At 47.5% G+C, this 22,746-nt stretch overlaps 1 protein-coding gene across 1 annotated transcript in view; it reads right to left on the reverse strand.

Annotated features, from left to right (window-relative positions):
• Positions 1–20,916, reverse strand: part of STK11 (serine/threonine kinase 11) — a 44,316-nt gene extending 23,400 nt beyond the window's left edge. The window contains exons 1-6 of the mRNA XM_086767079.1: positions 19,393–20,916; positions 9,402–9,485; positions 5,464–5,553; positions 4,120–4,252; positions 3,505–3,641; positions 2,879–3,006 (exon numbers count right to left, since the gene is read on the reverse strand). Of these exons, the coding sequence (XP_086623205.1) occupies positions 2,879–3,006; positions 3,505–3,641; positions 4,120–4,252; positions 5,464–5,553; positions 9,402–9,485; positions 19,393–19,682 (862 nt within the window). The 5' untranslated portion in view covers positions 19,683–20,916. The remainder of the gene's footprint in view (positions 1–2,878; positions 3,007–3,504; positions 3,642–4,119; positions 4,253–5,463; positions 5,554–9,401; positions 9,486–19,392) is intronic.
• Between the last annotated feature and the right edge of the window lie 1,830 nt (positions 20,917–22,746).

Genomic DNA, 22,746 nt, shown 5'->3' on the forward strand with positions numbered 1-22,746 from the left:
AGAGAAAACAAGCACTTTGCAGCATACTGAATTCTTCCCTAAAATAAAAGCAGAACAAACGCTTGCAGCACTGCAGAGTGCTTTAAAAGTCTTTTAAAAGCAACACAAGGGCGAAACAGTCTCTAGTGAGATACAGCTAAGCTGTGGGTGTCTGTGCCGCTCACATAAAAGCATCAGCCAGCCATTGACAATATCTGATCCGCAAGCTTTTGATTCAAGTTTCAGCCTGCTGCAGAAGTAGCAGGCACCTACCAGGAAATGCAGATGTTCTGGAGGAAAAGCATGAACTAAATAAAGCACTCAGGTTTTGTCACCATAGCTACGTAGTATCACCACTGCAAGGCTCAGCCCTCGTCTTCGGCAGACGCCTTGCTATCTGCTGGGCTGTGGAGATGGCCCAGGCGTCCGCAGCATGGAGGGAGCCAGGGCAATCCCACTCCATCATTCAGTCACCTCAGGTCCGCTGGGTACTCTAACCACTAGAAAAAGTAAAAGTGTGTCAAACCGAACAAGGAGTTTTTGACAGTTTTTCTGTGTAACAGCTGCTTGCAACAAGATGAGGCGTGTTCTCAGGTGGGGATGGAAGGAGGACAGTAAAAGGAATCCTTAGTACTTCCCACCGCCCTGGAAGAAAGGGTCAATTTGATAGGGAGACACAGACATCTCCTCCCAGGCAAGCTCCTCTGCCTAGAAAACGTGCTTGACTTGCGTCTCTGTAGTGTTCAAACACAGAAGGGATGAAGACAGACAGCAGCAAGGATGAAGGAGGCAATTCAGGGTGTAAGGGATGGACAAAGGGCATCAGGTGCAAGGCTCCTCCGTTTAAAATTAAGCAGAAGGAAAAAGCATAAGATTCTGACTCCAGGTCTCATACAGTGGATGGAAAGAGAACTAAAAAGGGAGTTACTTCTGCTAATGAAGCATAAGATTTGAAGCTATCAATATCCTCAGGATAAGAAAAGAGAAACAACTGCCACACTCGTTTTCCCTGGGGGACAACACTAAGTGCAGCTGAGAGGCTTATCACAAACCTCAAATGATTTCTGCTGGATGCTTTAGAAGACTGGCTGCCAATCTAGATGGACCACTGGATTCACTCTATTTGGGCAATTCCCAAGCTCATAAAAAAGGCCGTGTTTTGAGTCAGCATTCACAAATCAAACACCACACGTAGATCAGGATATTGTTCCCTGGGGCACGCAGATACCACAAGAACACACATCAGTCAGAAGTGCTGGGCTGTAAGCAGTAGCCACATCAGTCTCAGCAGAACGGCCAAGATACCAGCTGTGCTGAGTGCAATTTGAAGCTATGCCTTACGTAATGCTTTCCGAAAGCTGTTAAAGCTAGTTAATGCTTTTTGAAACACAGAAATAACTTATTTCATAATCAGTATGGGTCCAGATGAGCTAAAACAGTCTCCCCTCAGTGGGATCGAAGGGGGTCTGCCAGCCCCTCGAGGGGCTGGAGGCAGCGGTGGGCAGAGCTCAGACAGACAGCACCACCTGCTGCTGCCCAGCACAGAGCAAGGACCCTGCAGCCCCAGCGCCGCATCAGACCGCGGTGTGCAGCAGCGGTGACCCTACGGGGCGAGACAGCCAGGCCAGGCTGGGACTGCAGCTCCTCCCAGCCACCCACGCAGGAGCCAGGAGCCCACAGGCCTTCCTGTGGAGGCACGACTGCTGCTGTTCAGAGCACGAAGTGCAGCTGTAAAATGCTTTGAGATTGTTAACCTTTTGTCGAGCCACAAACTGCAGCAGCACCGTGACCACACAGAGGGGACAGCGCAGTACACAACCCCCCGGTGCAGCGATAACACCGGTATTATGAGCAGACCCGACGACACTGCTGGCAGGAGGAAGGGAAGCTGACTCAGTCTGCTCACAGTGCCCTGCAGGCCTTCACCCACACTAACCTCCTAACCCTGTGCAGCACAACAACCAGAAAAATAAACTTGAAACGAGACAGTATCATTTTGTATTTGAGGTCTGATTTTTGTGTCACAAAGGTGAAGGCAAAGAAGAGAGAGCAAAACTGCGCTGAGGGCTGGGGAGCACTACGGAACAGGGCTGTTTCTCCGCCGCTGAGGCAGCAGGAACTCTGGTCAGGATCTCCCACGCGCTAGAAACACATCCTACCTGCTGCCAAACAGGCATCACCAGGCTGGCTGCTAAGCACAGCTTAACTAGTGCCCTGACTATTCAGCTGTCAAAAGAAGTAGAGACTGTTCAACACTAAACCTCAAACTACTGTGATAAGAGACAGGAAAAAACCAACCAAATAAACAAACCCCACAACCGTCTCTACCCAGAAAGTGCTTCTCCTGTTTCTACCACAGCCCTGCTGTGAAAGTGGGCACCAGTCACTTTGCTCCAATACCCTTTCATTGTAACTTTCAGGGGAAAGAGGAGACGACTGGGACTGAAACAAATTCAGAACAAGAGACTGAGGAGGAAGGACAGCAGAACCCAAGTACTCAGCATTGCACATTCTAGAAAGCTTGGGCAAGGAATTTAATTGAGTGTTCTCACTTGCAAAACTCATATCAATGCTATGATGCCATTTTAAATTTAACCTCTTGTGGGCTTTGTCTTTCAGTTTAAAAGCTCCTCAGAGCACAAGAAACAACGCAAGAAGCAACTCCATACAGAGTAGCGACTGCAACCCAGGCAGGGTTTAGGGTACCTCAGGAAAATATCAGCGTTCAAGATCTTTCAAAGTCTTATCAAAAGGTTTGTAAGCAAAACCTCCCTTTCTAACAGGATCCTGTATCTTCAAGGATTCTTGGAATGAAGCTCCCCCCGGCACTGTGAGCTAAGCATTTGTTGCACCTATAGATTTTACCCATTCTTTTATTAGAGGCAGTTGGGAGACTCACCTCTTAATAAGTCTGAGAGTGGAGGACCACAATCCTCTGGAATTGTGTAGTCACCTTTCCCGATGTTTTCAAATAACTTATAGATATTATCCCCTTCAAAGGGGTATAGACCCGTTGTAATGTTGTATCTGTAAAGGCAGAAGAAGCTGCATGAGAAAAAGCACACAGAACATGTTCAGTTCTTATGTGACTACACAAACCTAAAGAAGCCAAGAGGAAACTCCAAGATGAATATTTGACAGTATTTGGAATGTCTCTTTAAACTTAGCCTTCCTTTATCACAGCCTCTTCATTCACATGAGTCAAAACCACCAAGACATCTCCCTGACAGGCTGGGATGGAAGAAACTTAAAAATAAACACTAGAGATAGTTGTGGTTTCTATTATTACAGTAGCTGTGCATCTCAGATGCTGAGAAATGGCTGTCAGAGTTTACTTTCTTCAGAATTACAAGCCCTTCAAGGAACATTCACCCATCCAAAGGAGGGACCAGCACAGACACACCCTCCCTGCTCCCCCCAAAAACATACAGAAGAGTGGCAATGACAGCAGACAGCACAAGTCTGGGCTATCTTGTGGCTTGTCACTTTTTTATTGCACTTCCTGGACACTGCACGGGCACTTACAGTGTGACCCCTGCGGACCAGATGTCTACTTTAAAGCCTGAAAAGGTGTCAAGGCCATTGGCAATTTCTGGTGGCTGGAATGCTGGCGACCCTTGGCTCGTTCTGCACGTGTCATCCTCCGCAAACGGATGCAATGCCTGCAGCAGAAGAGACCAATTAGTTTCAAAATTTCAAGGCAGATAAATGGTAACTGCTAGAAAAGTTTCACCTGGGGAAAAAAGGCGAAAACTCTGCTACTGAACATCTACTTACATATCATGAGAACATGCCACTACAGCAACTACATGCCACCAGTGACAATTCTTACACCTCTCCTAAGGTGTCCTAAGACAACAAGAAGGATAAGGTTCTGTAGCTTGTCGTCATTTCACCACACTTCTGGGTTTGTCTAAGACTGATGTCTTCCTCTATACGCTTCCCGGACGGAAGTTTTGTGCTGTTACCAATAAGTTTCTTGCCAATTACAATCAACATTCAGAGTCACTCTAGAACACTCTGCAAGCTTAACAGAACAAAAGACTAAATGCATAATAAATCAATCGACACCACAAAGGTGACCTAAATCTAGAACGTCACGCTTCTCACACTCCGGAATTTGCTGCAGTTCTCACATACCTCTGCTACACCTAGATCAGATATTTTTAGCGTCCCATTGGTTGTTAGCAGGAGGTTCCCCGGTTTTATATCCTTGTGGACAATCCCTTGGCTGTGCAAGTACTCTAAGCCGTCTATAAGCTGACAAAAGTACCTGCAGAAAGAGTTAGAGGAAAAAAGTCAAGCCCTGCCATAGATTATGTGAACTACTAATAATACATAAAGCAAAGAGTGTTGTTACTGGAGACAAGTCAGAAATACATTTCCATTTGATGCTGAGCAACTCGAGACTGGACTGTGGTGGGTAAGAAACAATACTGAATCTTCTGACAAAGTCAGAAGTTACCTGCTAGAGCTCTGCACCGGTGTCCTAACCACTTCAGACCCTGGGCTCCCCCACACCAAAGCCCCCTTCACAAGTCTGCGTATTTTTTAAGTGCTGAGCACCACACTGGCACAGATCTGATCGTTAATTCTGACTCCTGCTTTAGTCTAGGCTAAGTCAAGCTAGCCAAAGATGCTTTCAGTGGCATAGCTTGCTCTAACAGATGAGGAAAAAGGTTTCCTTCAGCAAGTAGAAAGGAGTGTTTTGCTGTAGTTATGGCCAAGCCATAACTATAACGTAGCAAGCACTGTGCACTGATAGTCTGGCAACGATTGTGCATGTTTATCTCAATGTCCAGAAATAACACTCGACTTAATATGCCTGTATTTCACTTGGGCTATCTGCAATCTCAGATACTTTTTTTTTTTAAACAAGATGAAAATATGACCATCAAAATATGTCGTTACCACAGATTTGCTGGTTTGCACTGATTTGATATACATTTCAATCTTCTTGCATCTGTTTCCAGAATTCTAATGTTCCTTTACTTGCAGAGTGAAAGGTGATTCAGATTATCCTGTCTACTAACTAAACAAGCTAACAGATCACACTGGATATTGCCAATCCTTAATCCATCCAAAGACCTGTAATCTCTTTTCTGACACTGAACTGCACAGCTTGCCTCCATTTAGGCAGGGCAAGTCCTCACAGATTCCTCCACTGCACCCATCTTCGCTGAACACCACAGCTGTAGGAAAGGGGCCAGGGAGGGCTGCCATGTATCTTGAAGCAAAACAAAAGTAACAGAAAATTCAATAGAAAGAAGGCTTCTCTTCACAGAATCTAAGGGCTGTCCCTGCCACCAGTTCATTAGTTTTTCAATTTTTTCAATGGATGTAAAAGATGCAGTTACTACACACAGTCAGTTTTACTTTAAAGTGCAGCCAGCAGTCTAAGCAATAGAGTAGAACGTGTCCTTTAATTCAAGGGAGCACAGTGGTGAGAGTCTAATGCAGCCTAAGGAACAAAACTGTACTTACCCGTGAGCCTGAAAAACTGGAAACCTCTTTTCTGGGACACTGTCCAGCATTTCCTGCATCCCACACACACAGTACTCCATCACCATATACGTGGAGGCAGAGTTAAGGAAGCTTCAAGGTTAAACACTTTTCAGGCAAATGCTGTGTGAGGAGCGCAGCCCTGCTCCAGTGCAACTGGAGAGCTGCACAGGCTGTCCCTGCTACCTGGTATGCACGTGCTTGAAAGGTAGAGCCTGAGCTGTGCTGAGGCAGCTGCCTTCCTCCAGCTGTCTAACAGGAGGATGCAAAGAACCCATGAGAAAATTCTTTTGCTTAATGACCAGCTGCAACTCCATGATCAGACCTGGGACAGAAATTAAGTTGGAGATCTCACAAGCATGAGAGAAGTAGGATATCACCTTGGAGTGGCAACAAAAAGTTAGGAAACCCCTGGCAGAAGATTTGTAGGCTGTAGCATATTCTCCCAATACCCTGGCTGTTCCACACTTGAGGTAAATGAGCTGCCACGATTTTCTCCAAAGCTTGTTATTCCTCATTTCCTGCTTCAGAGCAATACGGCTGTACGTGCTATTTAACAGCGGCTGCTTACCCCCCAGCCCCATGGCAGCATTTCAGTAGCAGGAGAAAGGATCCCTAGAGACCTGGGAAACTTCTCTGAAATTGCAAGAATAAAAAAAAGTTACAACCGCATTCCAAGAACTAGTGGCACTTTTTAGCATTTGTTCCCTTGCAGCATATTCCAGTTTTCATTTCCTCAAGCTTTAATGTCGGGGCCAAACAATGGAAATGACACAACTGCCTAAAGCAATGATTGCCTGTTTTCCTCCTCTCCCTGGGCTCTCTGAGGCAGACTGTGCGCTGAGAGAGGCTTGCAAGAACAGACCCGGAGACATCTGCTGGCTTTGCCAAGGGAGTGCACCTTTAAGATAAAGAGCAGAGAAAAGCATGGCAGGCCGCGTTCTGCAGTAACACAAAGCATTTCTTTGGTCACTCTAATTATTCCTGGCAGATGCCTTCTTAACCTAAGCCTAAAATAAGTTGCTTATGTCCCAGGATGCCATCTTAACTCTTGAGGCAGGAGAGACTAAGGAGATGACCTGCGCTTTAAGTGAGATCTGTGCTAAAGATTGTGCTGCCCTTTTGTAGCATGTTCTATCCAGGAGCTCAAAACACTGTCCAACTCATTAAGTTCGTGCTACATTCCCCACTTGGGCTGCTCTTCAGAGGGACAGCAAAGCACCATAAGATTTTACAACGTGAACAGTGCCACCCAGTAAACCAGTAGAAGCAAAAACAGCAGAAAGAGCTATTCTGGAAGAAATCCGTGAACTACTTATATCAGTGATGTGGAAGACACCAACTCTCCCACCTTTGAGAGAACACTAATAGTAGATTCTATAGACTAGCTCCCGGGAAGCAAACCCTAGGTCTCGTTCTCATCCACAAAGGGCAGCTTGATTTTGGTTTCATTTGCTGGCAGACTGTTTTTCACCCCTTCTTTTGTAACAGATCCGTCTCTGTTTGATCAGTCAGATTAGAGTACAAACTTCCAGGCTGGAGCAGATCTGTTACAGGTGCCCCAACAAGGCTGAGGCTCTCAATTCTTCTAATCAATAGGGTTCTGCTCCCACGCACAACTGCACACACTGGTAAGAGAAGCTGTCGAGAGAGGGTGCCAGCTGGGATGCTGCTTATTGAACTGGGTTTATTTTCTGCCTGGATTAGTTCTCCATTCATCACTAGCTCTGCATTCCCAGCCACAGCAGGTCATTGAAGCAGCCCATTAAATACTACTAAGCGTAGTTGATATTTTTAATCCAGTCATCACAGCTTTCCCTTTACCAAAGAAAATCATTGAAGGCTTTGACTAGGCAGTCAAGTTGTTAAACACTATCTTCCCCACTATAAACACGGCTAAAGCCTGCAGTTTACTTCTATCAGCGACAGAAAACTCCAGTGAGAACAGAATCCTTCCTCCTTCTACAGGCCTAATTTCAAATGCCACAGTGACCATTCTGGAAAAGAGGATTTTTTTCATTAGCAAGGGGGAGGTTGACATCCCTCCCCTATACCCCACTCAACTTTCACCTTGCATTGCTTCCTGCAAGGCACTAACACAGGCATTTGCATGAATACACAGTGAAATGAGTAGGGGAACTGACCTACAGAGAAGCCAGCCTAAGAGAGAAAGTTACTTTGCAGCTGGATCTGTTCCCAAACCTGTTTACCATGCAACTGCACAAGCGTTTGTACTGCCACATCCTCGGCCATGCTGCACAGGCACCAGCAGTGCCAATGAGAAGCTGGAGAAAGGTTAAGCAAGAACATGATCAAGGATCAATTTCCGCTCCCAGTCCCAGCAAAAAAAAAAAAAAAAACCCACCACATTTCTCCAAGTATTGCCATTCACATGCACAGAATAAGTAGGTATAGAAACAAACTTTCTTAGAGTGTAGAAGCAGATAAAGATAAAAATAGTTAAGCCAACCTATACTTGCAAGGGAAAAGTATCAAAAATCAATTTGTTCTTTTCCAAACACTACTGGTCAGAAAGTAAAGCAAGGAACATCCCTCCTGGCTTAGGTCACATTTCTGAATGACCATTCTGGGTTGTCATCACCTGTTACCAACACATGAGGTCTCTCTCGGGCTCTTTTTCCCCATGCTTCTCTAGCATCCCAGCTTATTAATTAAATGGCATCTTTCTCTAGACAGTAATTGAATTACAGTGCCTTCGGTCTGTTAAGGCTACAAAACACAAACAAAAGTTGTCATGCTTTTTTCATACTAATGATTTGGTGGCAGAGTATTTGATTTAATTAAAGCACACAATTAAATTACTCATTTTATGAAGTACTGTAATTGGAAGACACTATTTAGAAAACACTGTCAAAAACAAAAGCAACCATTTATAACACATACTACAACAGAACAGCTCTATAAGCTTACTAAACAGGCTCAAGTCAGAGTGCGCTCAGAGCGGCAGACTCATTAGAAACCATCCAGCCAGTCACTCGCTAGTTAGGCGTGTAATTACCTTGGTTAGTGTCTGTGCACACTTTGGAGACTCCGTACACTGGGGAATAACACGTCAAAGCCCGAAAGATGCACCGAGATCACAAGACGCAGCCCTGAATCAAGAACTGAACGGTTTAGTCTCAAAAAGCTGAGCTGTAGATCTCACAGGAGCAATAGGCTTTCAGTATCTCATGACTATTTTAAGCTTTAGGTCACTTAAAGCACTATCACAAGGGACTTTCACACACACACACATAAAAAAAAAAAGACAGAGGAGGCTTCAGCAGGCTCGGGAGTTCATCTTATCTTGTTAAGGATAAGCAGCAGCACAGCATACCAACTGCTCACAGAAAAGGCAGCACTGCAGCAGTACAGACCCCACAAAGGGGATGAGAGGGTTGCAGGCATCTGTATGCCAGAGAACAAGTAGATTTCTTTCTTCTTTTGAGGGATAGAAAATAATACCTAAACCACTGCCAAGGACTTAAAGGAAAACGCATTACAAAAATTGATTTCACATAGCGTAGACAATAAAAGGTCCATCTTCAGGGAATGAAAGCACTAGCATACACCACCGCTAGGACAGGAGGTTAGACACGACAGATGCACAGCTCTTCTCATCTCTGAGTTGCTGAAGGTCACACAATAAAAACATAGCGTTTGAAGGTCAGTTCTCCCCTACCCCAGCCCTGCAACTGTAACTGGGGGACAATATTTAGTTTCCTAACTGGGAAGCTGTGAAACTTAAGAAATGTACTTGTGTGGAAAGTATTCCAGACATGCAGTATGTTTAATACCAGTGAAAGTCATTTTAAGCTTCAAAAGGGCCTTAACAAAAGCAGAACTGTAACAATTCAGCACTAGAGCAGAGAACAACGGGAATTCAAACCTTATTAACAACTCTGTGAAAAAAAGGATATATTTTCTGCTTCTCTTCATTGTATAATACATCTACCAACTGGATAACGTTTTTGTGCCGTAATCGTCGCAGGAGCTGAATTTCCCTGCAGGAAGAGAAAAGGAAAAAAGTTATGTTTCAAAAGCTTATTTCCTTATTATAGCATGAAATTACTGTTTTCTAAATCACGGGGATTTAAAAGACACTTCAAACCACATTAGCCAAGCTCCTTCACCTAAGACTACCTATGCATGCTGTTTGCAGAAGGTCTTGTGTGTTCTCAAATTCATTAGTCCAAAGTTGGACCGTGAAATACTTACAGGCCACTGAGGGACTATAAACAAGTACCCTCCAGATAACTCTACACAGCCAGTCAGTTCTCTCTGGGCAGGAATTTTAGTCAATTGACAAACAACAGCAGGAGAATTATCCTCCAGGAGCAACTTACCTTTGTGCCGGACATGAAATTGGTCATAAGAATCCTCCGTGTCAACGCTTTGGTGCCATTCAACATGGGCTGCATCATATCTGCTAATGTGAAGTTTTACACTCCAGTGTAAGCTTTATTCTGGTTTTCCCCACAAAATCTGTGCAGTGCTTCCCTTTGGCTATTTCACTGGTCAATGGTAGGACACTGACAGTCGAACAGCCCCACTCAAAGTGAGTGGGAATGAGATGACAGCAAGCTTGATCAGAAGTACATCGCGCTGGGCCAACGCACAGAAAAGAACTCCTGGTGAGATCCTGCGACCCTCAGACACCAGGCCGTGCGGAAAGAGAAAGCAACCCAAGGTTGCACTCTGCAAGTCCCCTGCCTCCACAAGCAGCACTGGCCTTGCAATGGCCTGGTGCAGCAAGCCAGCCTCCTCCTCCCACCCGTACCAGAGTGGTTTACGGCATCCCCTGTGGCCCCCTTCTCAGCTCACATCTTTCCCTATGGCCCCGGGCACGCACCTCACCATTTCCAGTTAAAGCTACTACTGACTAAAGGAAAGGTCTTTCTCCTGTCGGAGAACTGCACTGGGAACTGAAACACTGCCCTATCAACTGCTCGGGCAAGTCAAAGCCTACCCTGATTTACTCTGCACGCCAAAGATGCGGCTTTATCAGCTTCCCTCCAATTAAAATTTTTCAAACAATTCTGGACTGTTGGGAGCTTCTCTCACTATCAGTCTCTTCAGTTAAACCCCTGAAGATGCACTGCATTTGTGTTTACCGTGATATGTAGGACAGCCACTTCCAAGACAAACCTTTTATGTTTGCACTTCACACTTCTTTATATCTAAGCGTCATCTGTAGTTACAGGAGCAGAAATAAATTTGCTTCGGCTCCCAGTCTTCGTACTTCAGGGTATGATTTAATCGGCATCGTGACCAGGAACAGCCCCCGCGGATGTCGGTGTAAGGCAGCATCGTGCAGTTAGGTGCGCTCCTGTTCTCAGGGGCAGGCAGCACCCGGTGCCAAACGTGGCAGAGCAGTTAAGGCCCCATAGCCCATTTCAGCACAAGTTCTGTTATTTAGCTGGGAAGTAACTTGAATATTAGCTACTTGCCAAAAAAAAAAGAAAAAAAGTTTCTACACCTAACAAACAATTCCTTCTGATAGTTGTTATATTGTGAATGGATAGGAGTCATTTAAATATAAAACCACCAGAAACTGGCTAATCCACTAAAGATATGAAGAAATTAAACTAAAACTATTTTTTTTTTCTGTCACACCACGTGAAATTCATCTGAAGGGGGGCAGTTCAGCAGAACATGATTTTCTACAGAACATAAAAACTACAGAAGAACCAGGAGGTGCCTCACTAGCAAGAGACAAGCGCATCACCAGCAGCACCGCGCTGCGGCCATGAAGGGAAGCTAGCACACGTGCCCAGGCTGCCAGAGGGGCAGCAAGTCACCGGAGTTCCTGACCCAAGAAGCCCTGCACCAAAAGCTTCCTGAGCCCAGGAGTCGAGCGCAACAGCTGTCAGAGCCGAGGAACGGAACCGCCAGAGAGGTTCACAAGTTGGAGATGACAAAGGCCTCCCAGCAGCCCCAAATGCTCCCTCAGCACCCCTCCGGCTCAGCACCTGGCTCCTCATGCGAGCTACCTAGAGACCTCCCACAGCAACACAACCCTGCTCCCCTCAGCACAAACCACGCTCGGAGCTTGGGAGTCACGCACAGTTTAACAGCTACAGGCCACCCACCCCCGAGCACCACCAAATACTACGTGCCACGAGCTGCTCAGTGTCAGGGATGCAAAGCCAAAGACCCCTGAGCTGGCCAGTCCATTTGTGTGATCAGTTTAAGTGTCTTTTCAGTAGAATTAGTACAGAAATCATCCTGAAGACACATCAAATTCCTTCTACGCAGCAGCCAACTATGGAGGCAGTTTCATAGTGCCCTTTTTTAAAACTGTAACTTCCAGGAGAATGCAGAAATGAAGCAACCAATGTAAGAATTGCAACATTAGGCTCAAGGAGTCAAAAACAGGAGTTCCAGATAATAATTCAATTTCTTCCAAACTTTAGTCCTAACTTAACTTGACTGAACTGTTCAGAGACCTGAACTGAATCCTCTGTCTGTGGAGAATAAATCATGTAAAACTGAGCAAGCAGACATCTTTCCTTGGCTATGAAAATGGACCCTTGCATGTCATCTCGTATCAGCTGTTTTGATCTTTGTCTCTTGGGATTTTGTACTGTGGCCCAAACCACATTTTAGTATCTTTTGCATTAAATTCAGCCTGCAAAATCCCACTGGATGCCAGTTGTGAAGAGGAGAAACAGGAGGATCAGGACAGTCAGGTCAGGGTGGTTCTGTCAGTGTCTGGAAGTGCAGACACTGCTCCTCACTTTCTTCCTCTGCTGCTCGATTCTGGGCTTGTGCTAAGCTGTGCATAAACTCTTCTTTCCAGCTTCTTTCTCTTGCCATTCGGTAAGTTGCTTTAAGAAGCACGGTTACATTTCAACAGTTAGGAGTCTAGAAAGCAGCACTACAAGGAATTCAGAGCACAGCTTGGGAAGAAAGAGCCTCTGCCCAAACACGACACACAGAGCCCAGAAGCCACTTGCCCCTCGCCTGCACAACTAGCCGCAACTCTAATATCAAGCTGTGGCCAGTACAAAGGCTTGTTGATGCATCACATCTGAATAACGAACCAGTAACTGCTCCTTCGAAGGCTCCTAAGATGCCGGAATGCAAGCAGGTTTTCAAAGATCTTTTAAGGATCCCTGAGCAGTAGTATTAATTACTTTGCTAACAAAGTTTAGGCCAGCCACTCTTCCTTTATCATATCTGGCTTTAGAGAAAAAAAAAAAAAAAAGATAAACAGAAACCTAGGATAACAAGGCAAAGCTCGGAAGAACCTTTAGTTTAAATGGCAGACAGATTTGCAAAGTGATGCAGCCACTCTAATTATAGTAATGACCAAAAGGCTGAAGTGGATTAAATTAGCATAGAAACTGCAGCCAGCAGTAGTGTAGGTCTAAGAAGTTTCTGCATAATGAAGAGAGACGGCTGAGCGCTCAGACCAAGCCAGCAAGAGAGGGAGCAAACACATACTTATTTAAATAAGACGACTTTGCTGTGAAGGCAAAGCAAGCTTCCAATATTAGGAACACATTTAAAATCCTGATCTCAACAGCTCATTCCCTGTAATATGGCTTGGAAGCACAAATACTAGCTCCTTCCACCTTTACCGGACTAATAAATGTTTCATATTTCTTTAATGACTTTTTTTTTCCCTCCACGAGGACTTTGTGAACCAATCTAAAACGCCAGTGAAGTGCACCCACCTCTGGGGCAGAGGCCAAGCAGCCCATTTCCCAGAGGAAAGATTACTTCTATTTTTAGCTGCTCTTGCATTCTAGAACGCCTGAGGAACAGAGACAGCCAGACCAGTCACCTCTGAAGCCATTTCTGTTTTCAAACTTCACTGAGGGCTCACCTCGTCAGAACGAATTTACTTTTTTTCAAAACTAACAACAGAAAAACCACTCCTGTCCACTGCTTTTTTTTTTTTTTTTTGCAATTTGCCTGCACAATAGTGCTTCAGTCAAGCAGCACTGGGAAAGAGATTTGCATGCCTACGGCTTGCTGCCTTTCCTCTCAACCAAGGCAAGGTGGCTTCCTGCCTTTCCCACGCTAGCCTAGTGAATCTGCTCAGATTTTTAGGATACCTTCTGAGCTGCTGCAGCTTTGACTCCTTTCCTTGCTACCTCTAAAATTTAACAGGAAATTTAAACCCCAACAGCTGCTTTTGAGACCAGATCTCTCCCCAACACAGAGGGAAGGGAGGACCCCAGCGCAGGAGCTAGGCTGTGCTTTCTGCAGCGTGGTAATCGCTTCCATACCCATCCTACTCAACACCACTATTACGTGGCCAGAATAGTCTCCACTCTGTAATTCTGTTCCTAATTTTCCAGACTAGAAAGACCTCAAGCGCGTGACAAGACAGACTGTCAGAGTTTGGGGTCTGTTTCAAAGCATAACTATCTTGGAGGAAGGAGAGAAGAGAAAAGATCTTCGAACGAAGATTTCTGTGTGGTTCTGTCAGACCCATGAAGCCCATCCTGGCAGATTAAGACTTATCCCTAGCAAGACACCTCGCTTTGGCAAATGACAAGGTGGTGGTGTTGCTCAGAACTGTATATAGCAAAGCTGCCTACTTGTACCAAGTGCTACACAATTTTGGAAGATGTCAAGGACAGCTTGGAAAGACAACACTCTTTCCTGGAGCACATCTTCACCATAAGATCTAGCATTCTTTCTAAAATTTGTTTCAAGCCTCAGTTTCATCACAGCGATTCTTGCTTAAATAAGAATGAGCAATACAGCCAAAAGATTCATTCCCTTCCTTTGGTTGACAAGGTTCCTCCACAGGTCGAAGCTTTTAGGATTTTACTGGAGACACGTGATGGCAAATCTCTGCCATATTACCTGCCAGGTCAGATAATATGTCAGAACTGAGGGTTTGCAGCAGGGCTGCAGAGAGAGTTTTCAGCCTGGGAGGAGCTTACCCTCACCCGCCCCTGCACTCTTCAGCACACAGCCGTGGCCCATCTCAAGCTCTCCGCATGCAGCACACGGTACTGAGGAAGAGGGCACAAGGAACTGGCACACCTCCACCACAGCACTGGTGCCACCGCGAAGGGCTGGGAGATGCACACATAGAACAGCTCCATATGCCAGTTCTGGCACGTACCGTAGATCCACTAACGCCGTTCCTGCTAATTGCTACAAAGGACTCAAGAATCATTCATTTGGTCTTTACGCAACTGAACAAGTACATTATGTATTTATTTAGATTGATTTTGCAATCCTGTATAGCCAAAGCAAGTTGTAATTGCAAGTCAGTATCCCCAATATGCCACAAAGCAGATCAACTTGTTTAAGGCCCAGCTTGTGAACAGCTTTTCTGTTTATTTCACTCAAAAAAACCAGGCCTCTACTTGCAAGGATGCAACTTGTCATTTTCATCCACAGGAGAAGGTGCACCTCTTTGCTCTCAGGAGCATGAGTGATATTTCAGATAAGAGACTGAGTAGAGCACCTCACTATTTCCTTTTCCAAACTAATGTTCACACATCTGACTGTACATCTGACACGGGGAGGGGGTGACAGCATTACGTCTTGATAAATTCAGTGCTGATCCACATATTTTCAAGTTTTTAGTATCCAAATAGTTCTTCTCCAGCCATTACCCAAAGTAACGTTGCGAGCATTACAGCATCTCCACCACGTTCCCACCACCTCTCCCTCCCTAAGGCCACAACATGTCAAGATCCAGAAAGATCCACCGTGGTCACCACACTTGTTACCTTACCTGCCCCCAGAAGCCCCTGAGATGTTGAACACTGCAGATGCAGGACAGAGCACACCCTCAGCCACCAAACACAGCTCTCACCTTGCAGAAGCTGACAGCCACAGGCAGGCCCCTGCTCCCAAACTGCGTGTGAGCCCACAGGAGGTGAAGATGGCAGCGTTACTTTTCCCCTTTCCTACTTTCAGGCCTCCATCCACATCACACTCCTAGCAGGGATATCGGACGTTACAAGCCCTATATCCACCACAGCACAGCACCCACGCTCTTCTACAGATTACCGTTTCTAATATTTCACCACTGAACCCAAGCATACATCCAGGTTAGCAAAGTAAGAGACAGAGATGCTCAGTTATGTATGGCAGACAGAGCGTCTCAGTCAGGAGGGAAAGGAAATCGGATGAGTCAGCTGCAGCTCATCTTGGTCTAAGGCACACACCCCTGTGGCTTGCAACAAGTCCTTCTTTCAGCAGAACTGCCCATGTTTTGAGGCGCGAGACGCTTCCATTCGCAGACCCAAGGAGTAAATTGTCAAAGTACACCACGCATTTGGCCTACCACACATTTTAAACCTCCAAGGAATTCTAATGAGCATATATTCAAATCTAAGTAATCACCAAGTGCGCCAAGTACAGTACAAGACACTTGGGATATGCACAGAAAGTCCCAAACGCTTAATTAAAATGTAAGGCTATTAGCACACGGTTTAATAAAACTTGTGCTCCTAGAGACAAATAATCTTCCAAATTTTCTTTCATCTTCTTGGCAATCCTACTAAACTCATTTTTTTGTAATAACTGGAAGCAGTAATTGGCCATGGTACTGTCTGGTTAGCTAAGCCACCCCAACCTTTCCCTAAAATGACTGGAGAAACGAAGATTCCCTAGACCGATTTAGGGAAATGCGCACCTTACGAGTTTAAACTCGCAACGTGCTCGCCAGGATTCACAGATCCCGTAAGGGCTCATTTCTCAGGGGCAGATCTGGAGTATTCAGGAGTAGAAGAAAATCATTCCATTTTGTAAGACTCAAACGTATTTCAGTCATAATTTCCAGGTCCCCAGAACTCCTTACTGCACCAAAATTAGCGAGGGGTAACACAAAGATGATGCTAATGGTCAGAGCTCCCGGAGCTGTAACTCCAGCCCCACGTACCCAGGGTCCCCAAGCACAGCACCGACCCGCGCGAGCCTCCGCAGCTCATAGCCACTGTGCCCTCCCTTGCTGTCACAACTCCCTGTATACGACTTGCTCATACAATTACCCGAGAGCCAACGGTCTAGGAACTATTTTCTAGGGAATTTCTTTGATGACACACTATCAACACAAGGGTCATCTTCACCACGGCAGCAGCAATACTGGGGCACCCCGTGATAACGGCCGAGGCACAAGCCCATTGTAATAATTCAATTCCATCTCTGCCAAACAAGTCACCTATGTAGCTTTTTCCTGTACAGTGAGAAACACTGGAAATCACCTCAGTAGGAACAGGCTGTGTCTTTGCAGTTGAGAGAGAACTGTACAACAAGGTATTTTGAGACTGAAAGAGCGAACGGTCACTTCCAAGCCATAAGCACTCTTAAATCGAACCTGAACACACGCCCTAACTGCTTAGACCCTCTGCCAGTGCACTTTTAACAGGTTTGTAGCACTACGTGAATAAATGAATCCCTGGAGAGCAGGGATTTCTACAGTAAAGAAAGCAGTGCATTAGGGATTCAGAAGACTCTCACTCCTGACCGTTTCATTTACTATCAATGCAAACGCTTTGGAAGAGCCTCCTGCTTGCAGATACCACTGGGCAGGGAGAGGAGCACCAGTTCTGGTGGCAGATGAAGATATTTTTAATCTCAAAGGGCACCAACTAAAGTTGGGATGTTTACAAAGATTAGACAACTAATCACAATCATCTCTCACATGTACTGAGCTGCAGACATCCTTGTCTAGATAAGGACACAAGCGGGAGGGGAAGCAGGCCTGATTACAACACAGGAATTAGATATTTACTCATTACTGCATTTATTAGTGGCTTTCGAGAAAACAAGTAGAACCTACTGCTGTGATTCAGTCCACAATCTGATCTGCTGTTTTATTACATGTGAGTAGTTTGCTGGGTATAAACCACTCACAGCTGCCCAAACGCAGCTGTAGAAAGTGAAATTTTACTGGAGTCTGGCCAGGCAATGTGGCATAAACAAAAAACCAAGAAAAACCCCAGTGTTAGCAGAGTACTTCACAGTGCTATCTGGACATATAGCAATGGCTTGCTTCCCCACCCATACTGACCAGTCAATCCATACAGGTTTGATGATGTATCTCACCCTAAGAAGTTTATTCAGAGCAGAGACAGCTTCCTCTGCCTGTCACAGTGGTGCTGAAGGGTTTTTATTAGGTCAGATTTCCATGGGTACCACAAAACCGTGACACTTTTGCCTTAAAATTCACCACTGAAGCAGATAAAGCAAACGAATAGGTGGACAAAGAAAAAAGGACAAGGTGACAAAAACAGGAACTTGAACTAAAGTAAACCCTCCTTACGAGACAGCATCTAAAACCTGCCTGGGTGTTTTGAAGCAGGTGTGGCTGAGCCAGAAAAACATCCACAGCAAAACAGCACAGTGCTTGGCTAGTCTGCTTTAATAACTAACCTTAATGAAATCAAACAAGGTATTCACAGACAGGCTCTGCGCGGGAATAAAGCTTCTACAGAGTTCACTTCAGGACACAGGACCATCACCACAGCTCTGATACCAGGAAACTCTCTGGTATCTGGCCAGTCCTTTTTCACTACAGGGGAGAAAAATGTAAATGTGAAAGTTTCACTGAAGAGGAAACCATCTTCCCCTTCTTCAGTAGAAGCTCTTGATGAAACTGAAGGAGGGACCAAGGGTGGAAAGAGGCACTCAATACCTTTACCAGAAAAACAAGAAACATTTTATTACATATTAACCAACAGTTTACTCTGATTCTGAACTCAAGCCAGCAAAGGAAAGAAAGGGAGGTCCCAGCAGTAGGATTTGCGACTATTCCATAGCTAAGTCTGTCACTGAAGGTTAGAAGGCAAACTTAAAGAGCTCACTGACAGAAGCCCCGGTACAGGATGTGAAATATCTTGCAGCTGAGCTCGGAAACTCAAACCAAACCGAGAAACAGAAACAAGACTCTGCTAGGTCAGGGCTCTACACTCAGCATGCCACCGCTAAAGACGCAAAACAAGAGTCTTCTAAACATCTCAAGTTTTCCCTCCCACTATAAGATAAACCCTTGCAAATAGCTTGTTTTGGCTGCAGAAGGCTCCCCTCCACAGCAGATAAACAACTATCTGGTAGGGCTGTGACAAACAGCTTGCTGCGGAAAACACAGCTGGCCGGGAGGTCCCCGCAAGCAGAGCGCAGCCCCCAAAAAAGGGAAAGTTTCACACACCCAGCCCTGCAGATGAAGTGTAACACCAGGCTTCTCCCACAGTTAATTTTAATTAGTTACCTGTGCCCTGACTAATCAGTATGTAACTGGCACTTCAAAAGCTTCCAAGCACAGATCTTGAGTCACTGAAACAAAAAAGGTTGACAACCCTTGTCCCCATTTTATAGCTGCAGAACTCAACTGGAAAGAGCCTTGAATTACTTCCCAAACTCATTAAGTGAAACTAAGAATAAAACGCAAGACTTCCTATGCCCATTGCGTGCACAATCCATTGGATTGTGTTCCAGGCACCTGCTACATGGGTGGGAGCAGTAATTGCCATCCCAAAGAGCTCAAGAGCCACACGCTCCATGAGGGATACACAAATAACGCAGACCGCAACGACACAAAGTGTGTTTCTGCACTCTCCGCTACACCACCTCTCCCCCTCTCCTAGCTGACAGCACCACAGTTTACCTCTTCAAGGTGAAATCTTAAAAAGGAATTTCTTTAAGAAATACTATTTTCTCCTTTAAGTATTTAAAAGTGGCATGTGTTACGTGCTGGCTGTTCAGCCAGACCTGCCTCCCCAGCCCTTCAGAACCAGCTTCCTCCAGTTCCCAGCCTCAACGAGAGCGCTGGCTGCAGTTCAACGGTAAAGATTCCTGAATACCTATGGTTTAGGAAGTGTTTCCACAGCAAAAAGCCATGTTGTCAGTTAAAATGGTACAGAACTTCAGCTGGAAAATAACTACAAAGTTTAACCCCTCAGTTCCCAGCTACTGGAAATATTTACTCACTTTTTCACATTTGCCTCTCCGTTGGGAATTCTGCGTAGCTTCTTCTTCTTCAGTATTTTCACAGCTCTCCTACAGAGGGTTTCAGAGTCCAACATCTCCTTGACTTTGCCGTAAGACCCTTCTCCAAGTAAGTCTCCCATCAGGTATTTGCCGATGAGCTTGGCCCTTTTCCGCCGGGGCTGGTAGATGACCTCCGTGGAGTCAATGCGATGGATAAAAGTGTCCATCCCCACAGACATCAGCTCGCTCTCTGCAAACATACCCAGCTGCTGCGGCTCCTGCATATCCATCCTGGATTAAGTTCCTTAACCTGTTTTCCTTAAGCGCTCAGGGGTTTAATCCTGTTGTTAGTTTCCAACACTCCCTTTTACTCCTTCTTGAAAAAAAATATCCAGAAGATTGTACAAACATGAATTAAAAAAGAAAAAACAAAAACAAGACAAACCTATGAGCTGCTTCCAGCTCTACTGGATGCTAAAAGATCCAGACCTGGCTCCAATAGCACAATGTCTTTTAAAAATAATATATATCTTTGACCAGATACACTCGGCTTGGGACTCGCTTTGCTTCCAACCTGGTCCCACTGTTAGGGTTCTTTCAAGTCAACTTGGCCTTTAACTTGGCCCAGTTTGATTCTTAAGTGCTAGGTCATCCTCTGGGACTTTAGGCCACCGCATAAAACCAGACAATTGCTGAGTCTCTTTCGTGACTTTCCATTCCTAGTAGAACACAGTCACCAACTCTAAGCTGGGTGGCAGGGGAAGCGTTTCTGCCCTGCTGTCCTCACCACCCAGCTATGAGCACAGAAGCGTTTGTTTTTTTTTTTTTTTTTTTCAGCCGTTTGGAAGCTGGAACCAAGTTTCTTTGAAGGAGTTTCCAGAAACAATTCTAATATCTTCACTTTTCACGCCTACAAAAGTTTGAGGCCTTCGGTGCCTATCAAGACCTCCCAGGGGCATCCTTCAACCACCCAGATGCCGCCTGGCACATGATGTGTCGCCACCACGGGTCCAGGGGTCAGCCGGTGTCAGACAACGCAACACCTACCAGAGCTTTACTGATCCACCTTAAAACAGGAACAATCGGGAGGAAGTACTTCTCTCTGCCCAGTGCCCAAACCACCCCATGCCCCTTCCAACAAGGGAAGGTCAAGGAGATGCCAGCCTCGCCCCTTCCACAGGTGTCAGTCCGGCTGGGGAGGAAAACAAACCACAGCCACCCCCGGGGAAAGCAGGGAAGGGGCAAAAGGGGGTTAAAACACTTTAAGTGCAACCAAACCAACGACGGAGTCAGCAGGGAAGGGACCCCCAGGGCCGAGGAGACCTCCGGCTCCGCCGCAGCCGAGCCCCTCGCCGCCACGGCGGGGGAGCCCGCCCGGGACAGGCCCTTCCCCCACGGGCCGGGCCCCGCAGGCAGCCCCAGCCACTCCCTCAGCCCCGGGCCTCCGCGCCCCGCTGTCGAGTCGGGGGAGGGGGGGGCAGGCAGCCTCGTCCCCCCTCCCCTCCGCTGGGCTCGGGAACCGGGCCGGGTCGCGCCGCGGCGCCGCGCTCCCCCCCCCTCACGCCTCAGAGGGAGCCCCGCCAGCCGCTGCGGCCCTGCCCGGGTACCCGCTCCAGCCGCCCCGCGAGCCCACCGCTCCCCCCGCCGCTGCCCCCTTTACCCCCGCCGCAGCGCGCACGCCGCCGCCATTTTGTTTACCTCCCGCCCCCGCCCGGCCCCGCCGCGCTCCCGCCGCTGCCCCCTCCGGGCCTCGCACCTCCCTGGCGACCGACGTGCGCTCCCATTGGCCGCCGCTCCGACCCCGCCCCCCCGCGCTCGCCCGCTGGTTGGCTGCGGCGCCGCCACGAGGGGGGCGGAGCCGGCGGTGCGGCTTTCGCTTCCGGTTGGTTCGCCGCTTTCCAACCCGCCCACTCACTCGGGCGGGCGGCCGGGCGTTGTGATAGACGGCGGGAGCTGTCCGTCAACCGCAGGGGCGGGGCGGTGAGGGGCAAAGGGCGAAGGGCGAAGGGGAAAGCGGGTGCCATGGAGACCGGGGCGCGGGGTCCGTGGCCGCCATGTTCGCGGCCCTGCAGCCCGCGGGCGCGGAGCGGGGTCCTGTCTGGCCGGGGGCTCCTCCCCCGCCCGCCCCTGGGAACCCTCGGTGGGCGGCTGTTCTGGTTTTGTTAGTGAGGGGGGGCCTAAGGTGGCAGCTTCTGTAGGAAACTGCTGGAAGTCGCTCCCCTTTGTTCAGCGGACTCGGCCGGGCCTAGAGCGGACCCGCTGCTGGCCAGGGCCGAGCCAATTGGTAGCAGAATGTTCCCTGATAACGCCTCTGCGATAACGTATTTAAGAAGGGGAAAACAGAAAAAGAGGAGGGAGAGATGTGAAGCAGCTGAGCGGGGGGCAGAGAGGGGGAGGTGCGAGCCTCATGGGCCTTGCAGGCCTCACCCTCTGGCCTCCCGCCGGGCAGCCGACTGGGCCCAACTTGGCCCGGCCCGGCTGCAAGAAGTGGAGAGGAGATGAGATGTGAATGAGATGTAAAAAGGATCCTGAGAGGTGTCTGCCAGCCTGTTGTGAGGAACGGCTGCAGACGCCAAGGTCAGTGAAAGAGGAGGGGGAGGAGTAATGCGGCTCCTGGCCAAGATTCCTCTGCAACTCGTGGTGACGACCATGGTGGAGCAGGTTGTCCCCCTGCAGCCCATGGAGGTCCACGGAGGGGCAGAGATCCACCTGCAGCCCGTGGAGGACCCCACATCGGGGCAGGTGGAGGCCTGAAGGAGGCTGTGGTCTGTGGAGGGCCCGCTGGGACAGCTGTTCTAGAGGGACTGCACCCCGTGGAAGAGATGACCCACGCCGGAGCAGTTTCACGAAGGACTGTGGCCCGTGGGAGGGACCCCACGCTGGAGCAGAGGAAGAATGCAAGGAGTTCTTCCCCTGACGATGACACAGCGGCGTAAAACAACGCGTGATGAACTGACTGCGACCCCCATTCCCTTTCCCCCCGTGCCGCTCGGGAGGGGAGGTCGTATAGATAATGTTAAGCCCGGGAAGAGGGAGGGGTGGGGGGAGGTTATCTTGTTCTCTGTCTCATTCTCCTGCTAGTTTTAGAAATAAATGAATAGTTTTCCCCAAGTTGAGTCTGTTTTGCCCGTAACGGTAACTTTAAGGATCTCTCCCTGTCCTTATCTCAAACCTCGAGCCGTTTTTCTTATATCATCTCTCCCTGTTCTCTCGGAGGGTGGGGGGAGCGAGACAGAGACTGGGTGGTCTGGTCCCCATCGGGGCTGAACTACGACACCAGCGCAGCCCCTTTTCAAGCAGAGCACAAACGTTCTTGAGTCAAACTGTGTCTTTCTCGGGAACTTCTTCTGCTGA

Source organism: Chlamydotis macqueenii, chromosome 26 (assembly GCF_036417535.1).
Source record: "Chlamydotis macqueenii isolate bChlMac1 chromosome 26, bChlMac1.mat, whole genome shotgun sequence".
Lineage (NCBI taxonomy): Eukaryota > Metazoa > Chordata > Aves > Otidiformes > Otididae > Chlamydotis > Chlamydotis macqueenii.